This window comes from Epargyreus clarus, unplaced genomic scaffold, assembly GCF_041222505.1.
Source record: "Epargyreus clarus isolate Ecla_fem2 unplaced genomic scaffold, WU_Ecla_fem_2.2 ptg000027l, whole genome shotgun sequence".
NCBI lineage: Eukaryota > Metazoa > Arthropoda > Insecta > Lepidoptera > Hesperiidae > Epargyreus > Epargyreus clarus.
In genome coordinates, this window is record NW_027332234.1 from 5,291,907 (window position 1) to 5,312,837 (window position 20,931).

Here is a 20,931-nt window from a genome sequence, read left to right on the forward strand (position 1 = left end):
AGAACTAAGCACGTGTCGTTCGCTCGTTCACACACCCTGACGACATTCGACGACTCCGTGATGCCCGCAGCCGTAGGTGGCAACCGTTTCAGAAGGGATTGTGAACGATTGCTCGATGGACGAGTTGTTAAGGTACTTTGAAACTATCTTCACCCAAAATTTTAGTATTCTAATATCTATCCATTGTCTACCACGGCAAAGTTACTTATAAAATGCAAATTTGAGGCACTTAATGAAATAAATTTCTTTTTTTGTGGCTTTAACGTTGGCCTCGTTTCGAGTTTCAAATTGTAACCGTATCAAGTTCAAATAAGAACTTGGGTAATATTCAAGATTTTCACAAAAGTTTTAATATTTTTTTGCATTTTGTAGTAAGAGTCCTGTATATGACTTATCTAATGCATTTCATAGACATAGATATAACTTTTAGTTTGTACAGTTTTAAATGATTATTACATTGCAAATTTAAACAATTACAGCCAGAAAACAAGGCCTACGCGACGATGCCAATAATGTTCCAGCCATTCCCGCCATATCCCCAATACATACCAGGACAGGCTCCAGCGCCTATGCACTATCCACCACCGATAGCACCACTGGCTACTCATCCACCACCGGTGCAGAGGCCACCGCAGACTGAGCAACCGAAAGTTCTTGTACTAGGTAAAGTAATAAACATTCAGCTATAACATAGAAAACCAATTAAAAAACTTGAAATAATTTTGAGTGATAGATGATTTGAATGATAAATTGAATCTACTGTTATGTGACATGAACATAACAGAAAACTAAGATAAATAGTGTTATATATATAAGTACATTTGAAGAAACAAGAAATTGAGAATTATTTAACGATATTGAATCTAAGAAATTGTTTTTTTTTTCCTTTTCAGATTCAATAAAAAAGGGAGTGATGAGGACACAAGCTACTCAAACCGAAGTTTGCTTAGGAAGAAAACCACTTCCACCAAATTATTTGTCCCTTAGTCCACGTACAATAAAAAGGGTAACATCATTTTTGTTGTATTTTTTTTTAATAAAAGAAATATATTAGATCGTTACTGAGTAAAAGAGTTTGAAACTTGCAGGTGAAAATGGTGGCAGCTGGTGTACAAACTAACGGTTACACGGTTGGAGCACGGAGGTTAACAAAATCATTCTCTGAAGTTGGTGGAGATCGATTGGTAGGACAAGAAACACAGTGTGATATGGCAACAAATATTGATAGGTTAGTTATCTCACATTTCATTTAAAATAAATATACGTTGTAATTATGTTACTGTAAATTATATGTTATGTTTATTGTTTTCAGTATAATAGGTACTGACCATGAAAAACTGCACAGAACCCAATCAGAAGAACCGCCCAGATCGCCCCGTTCACCTACTACAATGAACCCAACTTCACCTCTCATGCAAAGAGGTGACTCAGATGACGTCACGTCGTCTTCTGTAAAATCCATAGCGTCCTCATCGCAAATAGATAAATCATCAGAACTTAGTATCTTTCAAAAACAGGCCCAAGAATATTTTCAACAAAACTTTCAATTTATTCATGAAAGTGATAGAGATGATACGATTGATGATGATATGGATACTATCGAAAAAAGCATGGCATTAAACCGAAGAAATTTAGAATATTTACAACAAGAAATTGCTAAACAAGCTAAATCTGAAAGATCATTAAGGTCTATTCTATCAAAGAGTACTAGTGATGCTTCTCAAAAAACTATAAACTCCTCTCACCCATTATCAAAAACGTCAACCTTTCAATCGGATCCATCCACGGAAACTTCAGCTACAACTACCGATGATAGTGAGAAAAATGAGAAGGAAATAATTATTGACTTTGAACCAAGACCTGACGAGGAAGCTATACCTTTCACAACATTGCGAAGAAAAAATCGGAGAATGTTACAAAAAACTATGTCTGAAGGAGAGATTCTTTTGGACGCGTAAGTTTATTATTATTATTATTTTCTTTGATTATAAGCGATAATCTTTGAATATTATTTATAACCTTACTTTACATTAAAATTTTAGTAGAAAAACAGAAATTAACACAAGTAGCGATGGTATAAAAGACGCACCTATAATTATGTCGACTAGTCAAGAAAATATAATCAGAGAAGATAGGGAAAGAGAATCAATTTACAAACAATACATCGGTCAAAATTATACACAGACCCCCATCAAAGATGAAGGTATATTTGGATTTGAGCCAGATGGATCATTTAGGTAAGTATTTAACCGTGTGTATTTTATTATCACAAGTATCTATTAGGGCAATTGAAGCACACAATATTTCAGTGCACATGTACATTCACTTCTCATCCACTGTCTGGACAATCTGTCTCGCTTCATCTTATTTTCTTAACAGCATTCTTAAGGCAAAGTTTTAGTACTTTATCTTAATGTAATAATTAAACTTTAAGCGTAGAATATGAATGCCTAGCTTTCATTCATTCTCATCTGCATAATTCTCTTAATAGTTCTTCAGACGGGAATGCGCCATATGAAGATTTTCATGAAAAGTATATTAGTTACAAGCATGAACCATTTAGAATTCGAAGTGTAAGTTTTGAAGAGAAAACGGAAACTATTAATAAAGAAGAAGTTGCTGAAAACAGGTATGCACAACATAGAAACACACGCCGCTAATGCATTAAAACTGCTTTGTTCTATTTTCTTTCATCTGAAGTTTAACTTAGCTTTCTTGCAGAGAAAAATATTTATACTTATAGTGTAAATAACTTAGTTTTAGGTTGCTTGACGACTATCTAGATGATTCTTCTAGATTATTTTTCCTAAATCTCTTAAAAGTTAAAGTTATACAAGGTAAAATTATTGTCAAAATAAGAATAACTTTAAAATGAAAAGAATAATCAAGACTAAAATGTAAAGGTTAAACTGATGAATTTACTTATGTAAAATGAATAAGTGTGATATGGACTAATCAATAAAAATAATAATCTTGAAAAAAATACAAACACTGGTGGCGTTAAAAAAGTCAACTTAATTAAATTAACTTCTTTGAATTATTCTTCTAATTAATACCATCTTTGCAGTACCGCCAAATCAAGTCCAGGTTCACCAGATCCAGAAAATCAGGCAACTGATGCGGATCAAAAAGTTAAACGAGCTATAATTTCCAACCATGTAACTACTATTCTTGCTCCATTAGAAAAGACATCACCGTGTGCGTCTAATGAGTCGCTCACTGTTGATCATAGCAGGTATTATAAATAATAATTGATCTTCTTACTCCTTGTATTGTAATTCTTCTACAACTGTTAATCTTCTCATATTTTAGGGACCATTCTGATAGCATGTGGAATGAATCACAAACAACAGTTTTACAAGTAGATTCTGGTACTGATAACGGAACTGTCATAAGGTAAGGGCCTCTTTAGATCGCCAACCTTATAAATTATTAAAACTTAAGTTATTTTTTGTAATAATTACATTTTTAAATGTATTTAAAAAGTTTTTTCTTATTATATACTCGTACTATTTCAGTTCTTCAGATTTAAGTTCCCTAGCCGCTTCACCAGGAGCACTTGCGTTACTAACACCAACGTCTCGAAGAAAACAACTTTTACTATTACAACACCAGCAACGATCTTCGTTAGACACAGATGCTTTAGATGAGGAATTTGATGCTTCTCAGGTAAATTTCATTTTTGTATTGACACTACTGCCGTGAGAGTAATAATTTTATAACTTGCTTTTCTATGTAATTAGTAGTGCACAAAAATGCTTTAATCCATACATATGATATTTTTTTAAATTTCAGAGCCAATCACCAACGTCACCAAGGAATAAATTGGATACGTCAAGTTCAAGTTCAATACACGTTCGATCATCGCTATCTCCGCCCGCAGTAGTTCCTAACGTCATCCTACCTATTACAAAGCAACCAACAATATCGAGTATTTTATCCCCTACAGGACCACCAAAAATAAACCATACTCCAGCTATAGCTATAACCCACCCTAGTCTGGATCTATCCGACGTACCTTTTAAAAGAACACCTAGTTTTATAAATAAAAAACGTGAAAGGGCTCTCAGCCCTTCTAGAAGACGTGATCTACAGAAGAAATCACAACAAAAAGAGCCTAACGGCACTATACCAAACCAGATATTAGAATCTCCCGCTGAACCCACCTTAGCAAAAACCGCTAGCAGTGAAACAAGCTTAGCTAGAACTGATTCAGGAAAAATAAATACTACCGATCTATCGGAGAGTACTACTACAACCGAAGACTACGTCACTGCTAATTCGGATAGTTCAAAAAAGAGCACTGTGAATAACCAAAATCACCGTAAGTTGTCCCAAATTTAACATATTTAAATATATACGTATATATTTTTTTGTTGAACAGTTATATACTTTTTAGATACAGAAAACAATAAAACGCAAGAAGGATCATCTTTTGAGAGTGCATCGAGTCTATATTCATCTACAAAAACCGATAACGTAGCGGAAGATTTAGTAGTACCTTGTTTATCACCTCCCGTAGAAATAAGAGATAATTTTATAGTGCCACATTTGACTTCACCTCCATTACCCCTGCCGGATAGAATACTTAAAACTGGTGTAGAAAAATACGAAGTTAAGGCAGACATCACTCCGACTGTCGAACATTACAGGAGAAATAAGACTGAAATAATTAAAAATAAGGAAGAAGTACCAAAACCGGTGAGTAATATATACATAACATTGTTAAATTGCTTAATTTATTAATGTTAATAAATTTTCACTTACATCATTTTTTCAGAGCACGTCCACGCGAGATGTGATAAGTGGTAAGAGTAGTTCAAGTGGCAGTTACAGCGTAGGCGGATCAAATCCTAATGTTACTGAAAGTACTGATAAAACTCCTACTGACAAGATAAGGGAATTGCCAGAAGCAGAACACACAAAATCGGACACTAAAGCCCAAGAAGAAAAGATTAATACCCGAAAAATTAAAGAAGATAAAACTAGTGAACTCAAAGAGCAATTAGTGCCTAAAATGATGGTTAGACATCACATTCGTACTAATATTATTAATAACTGTAAAAAATCACGTAATTAACGTCAAAAATATTTAAGTCAGGAAAAGACTATTTATAGAATATATTATAGTTTGGAGTAAATTCTAAAAAGTAAATTCTAAGACTATGAGGGAAAGATTACATAAATTTGAAATTTAAAATTAATTGCATTTCATTGCTATTACAGGGGTCTTTATCCGATGATGAAAGAAGCGTTCATTATTCTTCTTCTGGTTATTACGAAAGTCCTGTTGAAGATGATGATGATGGAGGCTTGAGTAAGAAAATATTTGGTTTGTGATTTATTTTATGATACTTGTGACATAATATTTCATTTGTTATTATAACTATATGATGATTTTATTCCAGCTTATAAACACTCTCAAAAATACAGATCAACAAACAGGCAAAAGGCATGGTTAGCAGAAGATAAACGGAGGAAAAAGAAGGCATTTACTCTTGAATTTTCAAAATCTTATGATGATTCAATTTCCACATCACAAGATGATTGGGGTAAAAGAGAAAAAGAGCCAGACAGCAGTTCCCGTTCTGAACGGACAATATTTAAATCTCCAAGTACTAAATCTCCCTTAGAGGAAAAAGTACCTGAACCTAGGAAAAAGAAAACACATTTTGTAGACAAACCAAGAAGCGTGCAATCGTCGCCTCGAGAGCCCGTTGATATTGAAAAATCTATTAAAGAAAAAATGCCAAGAGAAAAAGATTCAGAGTCTAAACGTCCACTAGAGAGGGAAAGATATGTCAAAAGAACAAAACTAAAAGCTAAAAGTCCAACACAAAGCAAAACTATAGACATTGGTCATAGACCACAACACTATGACAGAAGGGATGGTGCGGGGACAAATATGAAATTACATTTAAATATTCCTACTTCGGATGACTCTAGTGAACAGTATAGAAAAGATGGTTTGTAATTTATTCAATATTACTTACTTTATTTCGAAAATTTATGACAATGGTAGCTCTAATATCTCTTTTTATAATTAGAAACGTTATAGATTTATTAATTTCTGACAACTCTATCTTCTTTAAAGCAGCAATAGACGACATTACTCAGAATTTATATTATGTTTTACAATTTAACCACAGTTTTGAGTCCTTTTTTGAAGTCAATAAAAAAGGTTTTTATATTGCCTTAGTAAATAAACTTCAAAAGATCAACATAAATATTGTTTTACTTAAATATTTACCATGGAGCCCTGGTATTAAATATTATTATTATTTCATGTTTAATGTATATTTAAATGCATATCAGAACTATTTGTTTTAGGTTCCGGTAATGGTAACATATCTCCCAGGAAACATAGGCGTTTGCGAGATAGTCCCAGACGAAAGTCAGGTGCTAATAATATAGCGAAATCACCTACATCGAATAATCATTCTGGTTACAGGTAACATCGAGAAACATATACAGTGTACTTTCATTTTAGGTAAATTATTATCACCACATTTGTTTTACTTTATTTTTGTCAATAGTGGCAGGCCAAGAAGAAAAAGCGGGTCGAATGAAAGCATCTCCCTACCTGGGAGCTTGCCCCGAAGGAAACAGTCTACACCGACGGTGCCCTGTGTGAGTTCTCTTGAAGCTGAAGATCTTGAAACTGCAAGAAGGCTTGCCAGCGCCGGTACAAGACTAACTCCACTGCGGTATGTCAAGAGCCCGACATCTTCGCCGAGACATCATCGAAAACAAGATAAAGGTAATTTTATTTTTGCAGGCCGTCACCTCACCTTCATGGTTCTTAAAACAAGTTGGATTTTTAACGTGAAAAGTGCAATTGTTGTCTTCGTTCATTATTTTCCAAATTATAGACAACAATATATTGTATAGCTATCATATCATCAGCTAGCTATAAGAATAATCGGCAAAGCTTCATTGACGAGTTTTTAAAATCCAATCAACAGAAGGAAAATTTGCAAAGGCGGCCTCTGCAGAATCACTGCGCTCGGTTTCTCCAGGTTCAGACTCTGTATTCTATTCAGAACAAACGGAGCATAGCCTGGCTGGTGCTGATGGTGAGGCCAAAGCTCATTGCTTACATTGCGGGAAGGAGGTCCATATTGTGACTGCCACCCACGACCATGATAGCAGGGCGTCCAGGACTTCGCACACTGATGTAAGTATAGGACCTTTTATAATTAATATAACATTAAAATTTTCTTAAGTTTTGGCCGTGGATGTGGATTATCACAACTTTCGCCAATCATTGACAATGCAGGGATTCCCAACATAGTATACCAGCACATGAAATATGACGCAGAAGTGCGCCATTGAAATTTTTCAACGGGATCGTCAAATGGCAATCCAATTTTATTCGCATAATTGTGCTTCTCTTTACAATCATGGTTAAAGTTCTTTAGATGAAACGTTATTAAGTCTTTTACTATATTTTATTAGGTCTTTAGGTATGTTTAGTGACAAATCCTTATTTTTAAAGAAGATTTTATGGTGCACAGGAGTCATATGCTGACGCCACGCCAGATATTGTGCCTGCGCCCGCAGGCTTCGCAGATTCTCCGTCCTGTATCAGTTCGAAAAAACACGCCAGTGGTGCACGGTTATACAAGAAACTTGAAAAGAGATACCGCTCTGAAGACAAGTCAAGACATCATTATCGTCAACGACAAGATGTTCGAGCCAAGGTATAAAACAAAATACCCATAGTTAATTTTATTTTTAATAATTTATTATTTTATACCTTCATTGAGAATCAGCTACTCTTTGTTGCACAAAAAATTCAGCATTCTTTAGATTTGCTCATAATGCGCTTATATACTCGTACAAACCTCCAAATATCCCTCAAAATTTTTATATCACTGATTTCGTAATATATTATAGCTCTCTGACATAGTTGAGTTAGATTTCAAACATCCTTTTTCACTATCATCTAAGATAAACCCCCATTTACATATACAGTGAAATGCTCCAGGTAGGTTAAGACAATCTTGTGAAGTAGTATCGCATATATGTCTATTTGAGAGACACTCATTAATATCCACACACATACCAAATTCAGATTTCCATTCAAATCCGTTTTTGCAATTGCAAGATATATTCCATCTATTTCTTATAATATCTTTTAAACTTTGATTTTGCTTACGATCCATATGGCACTGTTTTACAGAGGAATTTCCTTCTGAGTTTTCTGTAAAACAAACATTTCTATCATCGTCCCGGCATTGAAGGTTCGATTCAATATGTTTTATTGGGCAGCAGGGATCAGGGCAAAAACTGTATAATGCACAAGCGAAAGAAAATTTATCATCAGCTCTTGGATCATGGTTGTGACTGCGAAGATTTTGACCCAAACAGTTTGCAAAATTATCACAACTTTCGCCAATCATTGACAATGCAGGGATTCCCAACATAGTATACCAGCACATGAAATATGACGCAGAAGTGCGCCATTGAAATTTTTCAACTGGATCGTCAAATGGCAATCCAATTTTATTCGCATAATTGTGCTTCTCTTTACAATCATGGTTAAAGTTTTTTATTGTTGGTTCATTTAATTCATTTAAGTTTGCATTTATTAGCACCGCAGTATCTTCGACTCTTAAGTAAGGAGCTGTTTCAATTATACTATGAAGATAATTGATACAATTATAAAAATCAACATGGCAGTTCGCTTTTACTTCCCAGTGCAGAGATCTCAGTGGAGGGGTAGGAAAAAGTCTAAAAAACCCCACAAAATTTTCAGCTGGTTTCTCTTGATAGTATCGACGATCCCATTCGTTAAATTTATGATCGCGTAAATAATAAGCAATGTCTTTAATAGCTGTAGTAGTCCACTTATCTCCAGGCACATGAAATGTAGAGTCTAGGACCTCTTGTATTGAAGATTCCGGTGATAACGTAACACTATTGTTGTTTTTATTATCGATTATGTTCAAAGCACTTATGATACTGATCACCAAAAATCCCCTATTGATATGCACAATTAATGCAAACATCCTAAAAATTACCTATTTTAATAAGTCGCAAGTATCATATATTGCTGTAAACCGCTCGTCAGTGATGTCATAACAGAGAATCCTTTATGTCTGACACTTGCATGACATATTAAAATTTATTTTAATAAATGTTATTTAGATATGCGTTTGAATTAAAAGTGGTAAAATCCTTGGTGGTTTGACTTTAGCCAGTGGCATACCTATTTCTACCTTATAATTGCATTTCAAATATTACTGAGTTCTAGTATTAATTCAACCGATATGGCCGAATTAATAGAGAGTTAGCTTTTAAATCCACCAAGTTGGATATAATGAAATATTTTCTTTTGTTACAGTCTGAAGAGAGAGGTAAAGAAGAGTATGCCACGGAAAAGCCTCAAGACACCCGCATAGCACGTTCCGCTGGCAACAGCCTGGACAAACTGGGAGGATCAAATGCTAGTGTTGATCCAGACGGTACGAACACATTTTAATTTTTTTCAAATAATAATATTAATACTCTTTATTAGAATTCATTTTTGTATTTTTAATTTTTAGATGACTTATTTCTGATCGTGATTGTGACGGCAATAGGAAATTTGATCAAATTACGTTAATACTATTAATTGCCATAATAATTCCGTTAGGCGTTCGAAATATAAAAAAAATATTTAACTAATATCCGATGCATAGAATAAAAAAATCTATTTCAGAAGTTTATCCGTGACTGATTAACAGATAGCTATAATTATTTAACATTGGGATATTGTTTTTTTTCAATTGTAGCAAGTATCAATCACTTGACTTAAAAATTGTAAACAATTTACCTGTTGCCATTATACAACGATCAGGCGCTACTCAGTATCTCCATTACCACAGTATTTCAGTACCTTCTTAACTGACTTCCCAAATTAAAGAAGATATCTATAATAAGATAGATTTTCATTGCGGTTTTTAATTGTAGAGCATGAAGAGTGTTCGGGCAGTTCAGACGGGGCAGATGGCAGTCGAGAGGAGCGAGGGGTGTACGCGGCACCGTGGTGGTGCGGCAACTGGATCCTGTTGTCGGAAAACGATGATCATTGGACAAGAATTCCACCAGGTATTGTTGTCGTAAATATCAAAATAGGATCTCAGCTCAGCAAATCATAGTTATTATTGTTAATACAAGTATATAAAACACCTATAATAAAACCTCATCTTAACTATGATAAATAAATCACATGTGACTGGTATGGTAGGTTCCAGCTTGAAATATATGTAAACTTACTTTTATCGCAGAACTTTAACCCAAGTCCACCTTATATTTATATAAATTGATTGATTTTGTAGGCATTGATATCGCTGTTACATTGAGACAATTACTTAAAAACTTTTCTAGAACCATTAACAACATTAACAGTGCATTAAAATAGTAAAAATGTGATCTCTTGTAATTTGACATTTACAGATTTTCCCAATATTATTCTTCTAACCCGTGAAATGTATATATCCTCTTTATTTCTTGCTTCAGATATAATAGACCTTGCGGAAACGGCACAAGAAGACCCAACGGAATCCGAGACGGAGTTTAACAAGCGTTACGTTGCTCTGACACACCGGCTGGTTCACAGACGAGCCTGCATCGAGCTGAATAGACGACAAGCCGACAACAGCTTCGGTAAGAGTTTATCTTGAAATACCTTAAAATATATTCGAAATCTTGTATTAAATAAAAATAAAGGTGCTCGAAAAAGTAAGGATGAAATTGTTTGGAGACCATTATTCTAAACCGTTTGCACTGTCATATTATATAGGAAATAGTGCACACAATCTCCTATTTCTACCTAATAAAAGCAATGTTAAGCGCTGCTGTGTTTTGGTTTAAAGTTTGAATATGGTACGGGAAACATACTTTTCTCACCATCAGCTGGGCTGCATGCTCGTCTGCTACTCTTATATTATATAAAAAAAACCAAACAAAATATTAAAATGGAACGTCTTCAGAATAGGTGTAGAGTCGCTACATCGATTAATGGGTATAATATGACGCTTGTCCTCCGAACCGCATGGTTGCATATGGTTCATCCTTATCTGGTTTATATAGTTACGCTTTCTAAACTCATAACCTCACTCTAGGACGCCTGGCGTAATGTATGTATTTAAAAGGGAGGCAAATAGATTTTCGTCTACTGAACTAAGAGAGTCAACTAGTGGTTGAATATTGCAACAGTTTTAAATGTATGTTTACATCGTTGAAGCCTCATTGCTTTTTTTTCACGAGGGGGAAACCTTCAAAAGGTACCCGACGACGTAGGAGCGACGCCGGGTTATGTGGGATTCTTACCGCACTAAAACCCCCCCGGTGGCCGTGACGTGGGAGCGACGCCGGGTTATGTGGGATTCTTACCGCACTAAAACCCCCCCGGTGGCCGTCCTCAACGCTTGTTGGAGAACTCCGAGGGAATGCAACCGGAGTCCTCCAAGCGCGATGCCCCGATCGGGCTCTGCCCTGGGGGAGCAGTTTTCGCTCCTCCCGCACTATCTGGTGTTCACGACGGTATACGACCACACATACCACCGTCCTTCCCGGGATCGCTTACTGGACGGCTCGAGCTCCCACTTTTGCCGCCCGCAACCCTGGAAGACCCCTTTTAGTCGCCTCTTACGACAGGCAGGCGTTACCGTAGCCCGTAGCCTATAATATGTCAACGTCAATAGGTTAACATCAATATGTAAACTCCCATTTCATAACATCATCTACTGGAGTATGAATAAGTCTTCCTAAAAATAATTGTGAATCTCCCGAATGGATTAAAGCATGAATTCATTTCTAATTTCTAAAATATATTTTATATTGTCTACTACGATGTTATTTTCAATTTTTATTATCTGAATCTGTCGCAATAATTTGTAGAGGTTGATGTGTAATAATTTCCATTTGTTTAAAAACAAGTGAATATGCATTTTCGAAATAAAAATGAACGCAAGATTTCTCACTCACGACTTTAAACAGCTCTTCAATTTTTTTGTCACGTGAGTGTATTATTTGTTTCATTGATTATTATTTTTACTTTATTTCAAATATTTTTTTCTGTAATTTTAGCATAGATAGAAATTTTATTGCCCGTCAACAAATTTTCGTTAACGATAACATAAATTTCATATAGAGGTATTATTTTGATTTTATAACATTTTTTTCATTTGCATTTTGTATGTTACGACACTATCATTAACACTGAACGTGCGATAACCGTTCCACTTCTAAACAGTGACGCGTATGCGACTATTTCTGTTACTCTCACTATTTAAATAGAATCACCTATTATTTTCAGAACGGCCCCTGAATTCTTTCGATTATCTCTAGTTATTGGCACAAGAATAATTGCCTAACCATGGTCATGACGTCATAACCTTTGACCAACGACATTTTATGGACTTACTCCAAAACTTATATACGTTACAAAATTCTACAGCGCAAATATGACCCAATTGGATTTTTATATTAACTCCGCAACTAATATTCAATATTGCAATATAGATAACACCTTTAAAAAGCGCAGTGAACATTTTGGCCGGAAAATTTAACGTGCTTCTGACGCTGACCGTTTTGAAGTGGACTAATTTTAATTTCGCTTAGATATTCAACGTCATTACTCAGTCGGTGTAGACGCGCGTCTGTGGTCGGACGGTATTTAGCGTAACGTTCGACGTCGTTCGTAAATGGTTTTACATCTATTGATTCGACGTCGGCCGTGTGTTCAGTCCATTCGTTGTTTATGAATGACGTAATTTTGGAACAGTGCGGAGAGATTTTGGTGTGAAACAGGTCAATATTCAGTAGTCAAGTTCAAGTTTCATCAAACGGACTTTCGTCGGGAAAATGGGACAAACCTGTAAGTATTGTTCTTTGCGTAATGTTGATAGTGGATTTTCAAGTTTCATGTTTTGTTTGGTGTATTATTTTCGTTTCATTCATTGTTTTCTTTTTTCCATATTTTAGTTAGAGGAGTGTTAAGTAAGCCGAGTGGGAGTTTAAGGCAGAAATTGGAAGAGATTTTCAAATTGATGCTGGTTTTATGGTGTCGACAGTGTCAAGTTAACAGACTTGTAGCTTCGGAGCCATGTGGTAAATTTTATTTTCTTTTTTGTATTTTCCATGCCGTTTTCAAATACCCGGTAAGGTTCTTATAGGTACATATCATACATTTTTTCTTATTATTACTTTATACTAACGGTTTTTGATTACATGCTCTTTATTTCATTTAACTTATCGGGAATATTTTCGATTTGATTTAGTTTTTTCTGTTTAAACCAAAATTTTGTGTGGTTCGCTCGTTTCTATGATTGGAATTGTACAATAATCTGGGGGCATTAAACAGATTACCTACTTATAATATTTGTCTTTATTATATCGTATTTTGTATGAACGTTTACAGTCTCTAGCAATAGTTGAAAGGCAATTAAAGCAAATAAAGGTATATGGAATGTTAATTTTAGTAAAAATAATTACCTGAAACACTTATATCTCCTTTAATTAGTTCACCATATGGTTAGCGTATGTAACATAACGAAATAATGAATGAAAGTTCAAAGTTACGGATTTTGGACAAGTGCCAAAATATGTTGCAAAAATCATATGGAAGACTATTGTATCCGTTCTGGGCATTACAAGAGCTCTATGTATGTCATGGTCAGATACATTCCTGAAATTTATGAGTTTGCGTTATCCATGGATACCATTAAGATAAAAGTAAGACTATTAAGGTCATCTTCGACGTCAATGTTTTATCCCACACCTTCCTTTATTCTGATGTATATTGAAGATATTATAAGGATATGATTAGGCGCTTATGTTTTTGTACAAATGAAATTAAAAATCCTTTTTTATAGTTTTATCTTTTGAGTCGATACTTTCATTAACGTGGAAGTCACATTTGATAGATCGTTTGTGGATGCATGTTATAATAGTTATATGCTGGTATGCTTAGTGCATACAAAATTAACTGATTTTTTTATTATTAAGTGTATTGATTCGTGAATTATTTGGCAGAAACAAAAAATATAAGTGTCCGTAATAGATGCTTCAGAGAATCGCTTGAAGGAATTCTTGTATTGATTGATGCGTTTAAAGTTTGTAAACTTATAAACTTCTAAAAAAATAATAAAATGAAGTCTTAAGAGATAAAATGAAAATATTGTAACATATTATTCACATTTTATATTTCACGGAATATTTGGGTCACCTGCGCAAAAATAGCTGGTATTGTCTCCTCCAGACATTAATGACGGGTAAAATAAGTAGGAAAACGTAAACTCAACACGCAAGAGTCATGGCTGCGTAATACTTATTTGTGAATGAACTGTTATTGAATAAGCAGAAAAAAATCCGCTTAGTCTCCCAAGACCCACCAAGCAGACCCACTGTTCAGACTTGCACTGAGGGACTTTAAAAAAACTGATGGTGAATTTTCGGTAGTTGAAGAGGCACAGAAAGAAGAACTTAAACTTCGTAAGTCTTAGATTAAATACTGTTATACTAAACCAAATGTACAGTGTAAAATTAAAGATACATAAATAAAAATAATAAAAACGAACGGGCTATTAACTTTCAAAGGTGGAACGATTACGCATATTTTAAAATTCGGTTGCTAGACAAATTGTTGCGGGCAATACAAAAATACCGGGTGAAGTAATTCATTGCATTTTACGCACACATTTTTTTCGTTATGAACTGATAAGGGTAATGTAACCTATATTACATTTTGTTTATTGATAAAAAGTTGCCCGTACCTTTGAAAGTTTCAAATGTGGAATGTGTGCGATTACATTTATATTCGGTCGCTATACAAATAAGAGTGTTCAAAACACAAATACTGAAGTGGTTCATACTCTATGTACTCATTTTTTTTTTTAGGAATTAGTAATAATCAAATTCTGTTCATTGACGAAAAAATGTCATTCAAAAATTTTGAAACAAATACGTAAGGATTGCGAATATCTTAAAATTCGGTTGTTAGACAAATTGTTGCGCTAAAAACAAAAATACCGGTGTTGAGTGATTCATTGAGCTATGCACGCATTTTTTCTCACGAATTGGTAATGTCGGTGGTTGGTAACCCGTATTTTGTTTATTGATAAATATTATCGAATTTAGTGAGATGTACAACAATAATAATAAAATTCGGTTGCTAAACAAATTATTACGCTAAATACAAAAATACCAGTGTTGGAAGAGTCATTGAGCTATGCATGTATTTTTATCATGAACTTTATTTGTTTTTATGATGGTGGTCGGTAACTTAATTTTGAATATAATAGATGGCCAGAGAAATTGTGGCGTTCAAAATAAAAAAATATCGGGTTAAAGTAAATCAATTGGTTGAAGCCTGCAGACATGTTTTGAATTTTATTGGTATGACTTTTCCTTGCTTATGAAAAAGGTTACAACGAAATTATAGGATATTTTATGAATCTATAAATATTATTTTTGAAATGTATCATACACACAGTACCTGCAAATGTACCACTGGCGAGTTAGTAAACCATCGATGAACGTTTAAAATCTAACTGAACCAAGAATCATAAAACAAAAAAAATATATCAATCGACTACTTTAACTGTATCACGGACATGGATGAACAACTCAATTATTATTAACTTTCAGCGGTAACAAGTCGGTCAATGAGCCTTGGAATAGACCGCAATCCGTGTAAATATTCTTTTAAATATAGCTACCGTGTGAATCATTGCATACCTACTGGTTTTATTTCATCTGACCGCATTTTAAATTCCATTCATTATAACATACATTGTTCTACGCAAATTGTATCGAGTACTCGAGTACAAATTGTAAATACTAGATCATGAACAGGTAACGAATATATGACGAAATATATGATGCGAATTGTTTCGGAAGACTATACATTTTTATAGACTACTTCATTGAGCAAATGGGTTTATAGACTTTACACGGCTTAGAGGAAATAGAAATCTCTACATGGTTTCATCGCAATGTTCTTCTTCACTTTTAGCACTTGACATTAGCATTTCTAAACCCAATAAAACATAAAAATATTGAACGTAATTAACTATAAAGTCTCGTTAATAGACTGAATATTGAAAGAAAAGATTGATCCGTTCTAGTTTTACTATTCATTTTTTCCTTTCTGAAGACGAAAAGAAACTTTAAAATAATTAGTACCTACTTAATGCCCAAGAATGTTATGCTTATAATTTTATTAGTCGATAAGAATTGGTCATGCTACACACACTAATAGCAATATTATTGAAATAACTTTGCGTGCATCTGAATGCACAGTTTTCATTAAATTTGTGTACATGGGAACCTAGTTTTTTTTTATAATATAGGAGTAGCAGACGAGCATGCAGTCCACCTCATGGTAAGTGACTACTGCCGCCCATGGACATCTGTAATCAACCTCAGATAAGATTAGATATTCCTATCTGAGGTCGGCCACAGATGCGCCGCTACCCCTGAGGACTAAGCTGGAACGCCTCGAAAAATTCTGTCTCCCTTACCACACTCTTCAAAACGGAACACAGCAGCGCCTAACACTGCTGTTATTAGGTAGCCATAGGTGTGGCGGTGGTGCCGCCGGAGTCGCACTACAAAGGGAGGTGACGGAGTAAACACCACCTTCACCTAATGTGTGGCTATGAATGTGTATTTATGAACGCTAATTATAATTTGATTTTATTTTTTTCGGTTTACAGAAAGCGACAAAACTGTCGTCGTGAGACGCGGCAATGAGGAGTTTGGCTTTAGAATCCACGGGAGCAAGCCGGTCGTGGTGTCCGCGATCGAACCTGACACACCCGCAGAGACTTCTGGTCTGGAAGTTGGGGATATCGTGATAGCTGTTAATGGTAACTTATGCATTCCTAGTACCTTGTCATAATAATATGTGTTGAAAACATATTGAAAGTTATTTTGATTGTATTTGCTGTGTATTGTCAGCGTAGAGAAGCACATGTTTTCTCGTAAAAGACTTAGGAAATAATTAAGGAAGGAATCGGTATATAATTAATTGCAAATAGGACAGTCAAGTCCTTCCTTTTTTCCCATATTATATCCATTTAAAAGGCATGCTCAGCGCTTCCATATAAGTGCAGTTTTTTGTTGAATTACGTAATATTTCTAATTTCAGGCATCAACGTGTTAGACAAGACGCATTCAGAGGTGGTGAAGATCGCCCATTCCGGCTCAGAGATATTAGAATTAGACGTAAGTTCCTATGCATACATTTAAGATCTTGTCTATGGTTTTGGCTCTCTCTCTATGTCCGTTCTTCGTACGATTAAAATATAATATAATAACAGAAAACCTAGGGCTGTGACACTATAATACTTATTAGTAGTTATATAGTTCCTTTTTAAGGAATAAATATATACGTCCCTTATATTATTATACAATCATTTCCTTAAAATCTCTTGAATTAAAACAAATTATGCCTTTATAAACCCTCCGTTCTTAAGTCCTTTAGAACATTTGGAGGTTCTTTAGAACATTTGGAGGTTATTACTGAGGTAACTCCACTAAACGCATTACATTACACAAAGCCTTCTAACATATAATTGTGTTAAATGTACCAGGTCAGCATAACTTGCGAGGTGGTAGCGTCCCTCTCTCTCTAACTTTGCTACATCTACCACACTGGAACCACAAGGCGATCTCAATTCTACCACCTTCTAATATGAGATTGTTTACAAATGTACCAGGTCGCCAGAACATGCGAGGTGGTAGCGTCCCTAGCTCACGAGAGCGGGCCAGTGTCGCTGTACTCCGGGTACCTGTGGCGCGCGGCACCGCTCCGCCCGCACCACCCGCCGCGGTGGACGAGGCGGTGGTTCGTACTGAAGAAGGACAACTGCCTGTATTATTATAAAACTGATTCGGTGAGTGGGTCGACACTCCTCAGGGTGTTGTTATTCGAGTTGAAGAGTAATTAGACTCCTAATGTTGTAAAAATGGTGTCATTCTTAGAGCTATAAAAACCTGATACAGGTATTTATCGGGGTGACAAATTTTAAGTAATGGGAGGATTCTTTTGGGCTGGGAGAGAAGAAGAAAAGCGGGGGTTAAGTGGCAAAATGATTGCTTACTATTAGAACTAATTGGAGCAAATAAAGAATATACATATGCCGACCTAAAGTGCCTTACCAAAAATTTTACTATTCCTACCTATAACTGGCACAATAATATTATTTACCTGTTCTATGAAAGCAAACACTCATATTCAAAGATGCTTAAATAGCTCACGTTTACGTTTAATTTTCGAACACTGTAAGTAAAAAATAATTTCTCAAATATTATACCGAACGTTCTACTAACTAGGGTAAAGCCGCCAAAATTTCCCCTTATAACACAAAATTTAATGCCTTCATTCAACATCAAGATCTAAACTAGTCTACGTACCCATTCCAGAGTATCCACCCAGTGGGAGCGTTAATGCTAGTGAACTACCAGCTAACAGAGGAGGACGCGGGTAGGCCGCACGGTTTCCGACTGCAGCGCGGCGGCGGCACGCGGCTGCAACTCGCCGCGGACACTGCGGAGGCCGCCGCTAGGTGGCGCGCTGTCATCGGACACGCTATTGATGCTAGCAATCAGGTTTAGTAGCATTTTTTATTCATTTTTATAAGTTACTAAACGATTTATTAGTAAAAGTATTTATATAAAGCTAAAAGTGCCTAAGAGTTGTACTTAAATAATTTAAAATGTCTTTAGAAGACTATATTTTAATTTCACTAAATGTTCACTAGATGTCGTTGATAAACTATGTAGTATCCGTAGACTTAGAATTTTTTCACATCCTATATCTATGGTAATATCAAAAATCATGAAGTATATAAAGATTTGTCTATTGCTAGGTAATGAAGGTATTTCAATAAATCAATTTTGACTTATAAATACTTAGTCTGATTTAGAATTTTTTGGCAGAAGACCAGGCGATGATAAGAATAATTACTTATGGCCAAATTAGTATTGATATTCAATTTTTGTAAGCATCAAATATTTAAAACATTTGTTTATATACACAAATCAATTCAAATGGTTACTTGCCAAGCAATAATTCTTAGTCTGTCTATGCATACTTGTGATAGTTTAAGACTTTGCCGACAGATGACGCTGAAATACAAAAACTTCTGTTTTTAATGATGTCTAAACTTTTACAAATATATAATGATTAATATATTTATTTTAGCGAGACGGTTGGCTAGAAGTGACGATGAGGAACATGAAGCTACCGCCATCTTCGATACCGAGGCCGGATTGTTTCGGCTATCTCATGAAGTTGGGATCCAAATGGAAGTCCTGGGCTAAGCGATACTGCGTTCTTAAGGACGCTTGTCTATACTTCTACAATGATGGAAACAGTAAAAATGCGTTTGGTAAGTGGACCTTCAGTTATCTTTAGATTATTTCTGGATAAGGTATCTCTTAGATAAGGTCTGGTGGTACTGCCACACTTATTTCTGCGTTATCCCATTCCCATTCCATCCCAGTAGATAAAAAAACATTTTTTGTTGTGGTTTGACGGGTGTGACCAAAACATAATTTTTCAAATCTACGCATCTACCACGAACTCTCGTGTATGACGCGAGAGTTTAAGCTTAAATAGAAATAGCAAGACCTCAAATATTTGGCGTCGACTACGAATATTCATGGGCAGCAGTAATACTTACTATCAATGAAACTGCATCTTTGTTTGTTACTTTCATAAAATAAGTGTAATAATTATGATTAGGCAATTCCTTGCAAAAAATATGGAAAAATATCCTTTACTTTCTCACCGCTCAGGTAAAGTAAGTAACAATTAATTTTAAACTTTGAAAAATCGAAGGTACATGGAAGCTCTTGGAAGCTCAGACCCCAGCGATTGAAAGGTCGAGTTTCACCCATTAGACTATTCTTGCTTAACATAAAGATTATCTATAACTCTATAAGTTACACGTAGCTAGGTAAAGTCCGCGCAAAACTTCTAGTACTCTCAGAATATAGAAATGAGTCGCGTCGCAACAGCAAATTGTAGCTATTAACGGGACGAAAACAGCGCGGGGCCCCCCGGCACCCTCCGTTAGACCCCATTGGCTCTCTGACTACACCTGCGCGCAACAACTTCCGAGCGGACTAGAAGTTTGGCGCAAACTATACTAATCAACGCGGAAACTGCTCATAAGATACATAAAATATTCAACAAAACATTATTCATTAATCAAGAATCCCATCAAATTGTACCTAAGTGAAACCTACTTATGAAAATTTACAACATTCATAAAGATTTTAACGGGCGTGCGTGCCGATACGCGGTGTGAGTGAACTTAGGATTTTTGCACCGATACGGTTTTATCTCGTTGACATGTCAAAATATCAGCCACGTTAGGTTTAACGTCCTTAGAATTGTTGAAATATAGACATACTTTTTGGACGATTCTTATTGTCTCGTTTTCTATCTGTCGTGTGAGCTGTCACTTGCATCCACGTATCTATGCTTGTATCCGATATTCTCTCATTTGAATAAAACTAGAAAACTACAAATTGCTATTCTACTTTAGGTTATGGGCCATTGACCCGTTTTTAGTCATTGTTGTTTAAATAGTAATTCCGATAGTTCAGTAAAACTAGTTCCGCGAGTGTTTTCTCGATTTTTAGGTCGGCCGTTACAATACAAAATTTTGATTTTGTACCGAAGTAAAATGGCCGTGTCTAACGTTCATATAGACAAATTAAAGGGACGAGAGAATTATAATACTTGGAAGTTCGCAGTCCAAACCTATTTACAACATGAGGATTTGTGGGATTGTGTCGAACCTGCCGAAGATTCTACCATAAATGCGAAGAACGACCTCAAGGCGAAGTCGAAAATTATTTTGCTTGTGGATCCGATTAATTATGTTCACGTTCAAGAAGCAAAGACTGCCAGACAGGTATGGA

General features: G+C 35.3%; 2 protein-coding genes across 2 annotated transcripts in view; one reads left to right on the forward strand and one right to left on the reverse strand.

Annotated features, from left to right (window-relative positions):
* Positions 1 to 20,931, forward strand: part of LOC140754120 (uncharacterized) — a 258,660-nt gene that overhangs the window by 231,518 nt on the left and 6,211 nt on the right. Inside the window, exons 9-36 of the mRNA XM_073089038.1 lie at positions 3 to 132; positions 480 to 663; positions 894 to 1,006; positions 1,089 to 1,228; positions 1,313 to 1,954; positions 2,043 to 2,237; positions 2,492 to 2,629; positions 3,068 to 3,235; positions 3,313 to 3,396; positions 3,519 to 3,669; positions 3,796 to 4,324; positions 4,400 to 4,701; positions 4,781 to 5,023; positions 5,227 to 5,317; positions 5,409 to 5,966; positions 6,331 to 6,451; positions 6,537 to 6,760; positions 6,966 to 7,177; positions 7,518 to 7,703; positions 9,350 to 9,470; positions 9,958 to 10,095; positions 10,507 to 10,653; positions 12,976 to 13,101; positions 16,710 to 16,862; positions 17,144 to 17,220; positions 17,715 to 17,891; positions 18,421 to 18,606; positions 19,202 to 19,388. Of these exons, the coding sequence (XP_072945139.1) occupies positions 3 to 132; positions 480 to 663; positions 894 to 1,006; positions 1,089 to 1,228; positions 1,313 to 1,954; positions 2,043 to 2,237; positions 2,492 to 2,629; positions 3,068 to 3,235; positions 3,313 to 3,396; positions 3,519 to 3,669; positions 3,796 to 4,324; positions 4,400 to 4,701; positions 4,781 to 5,023; positions 5,227 to 5,317; positions 5,409 to 5,966; positions 6,331 to 6,451; positions 6,537 to 6,760; positions 6,966 to 7,177; positions 7,518 to 7,703; positions 9,350 to 9,470; positions 9,958 to 10,095; positions 10,507 to 10,653; positions 12,976 to 13,101; positions 16,710 to 16,862; positions 17,144 to 17,220; positions 17,715 to 17,891; positions 18,421 to 18,606; positions 19,202 to 19,388 (5,723 nt within the window). The remainder of the gene's footprint in view (positions 1 to 2; positions 133 to 479; positions 664 to 893; positions 1,007 to 1,088; positions 1,229 to 1,312; positions 1,955 to 2,042; positions 2,238 to 2,491; positions 2,630 to 3,067; positions 3,236 to 3,312; positions 3,397 to 3,518; positions 3,670 to 3,795; positions 4,325 to 4,399; positions 4,702 to 4,780; positions 5,024 to 5,226; positions 5,318 to 5,408; positions 5,967 to 6,330; positions 6,452 to 6,536; positions 6,761 to 6,965; positions 7,178 to 7,517; positions 7,704 to 9,349; positions 9,471 to 9,957; positions 10,096 to 10,506; positions 10,654 to 12,975; positions 13,102 to 16,709; positions 16,863 to 17,143; positions 17,221 to 17,714; positions 17,892 to 18,420; positions 18,607 to 19,201; positions 19,389 to 20,931) is intronic.
* LOC140753680 (uncharacterized) lies at positions 7,785 to 9,078 on the reverse strand. Its single transcript, XM_073088410.1, has one exon. The coding sequence runs from the start codon at positions 9,012 to 9,014 to the stop codon at positions 7,875 to 7,877; it is 1,140 nt and encodes a 379-aa protein (XP_072944511.1). The 5' UTR covers positions 9,015 to 9,078; the 3' UTR covers positions 7,785 to 7,874.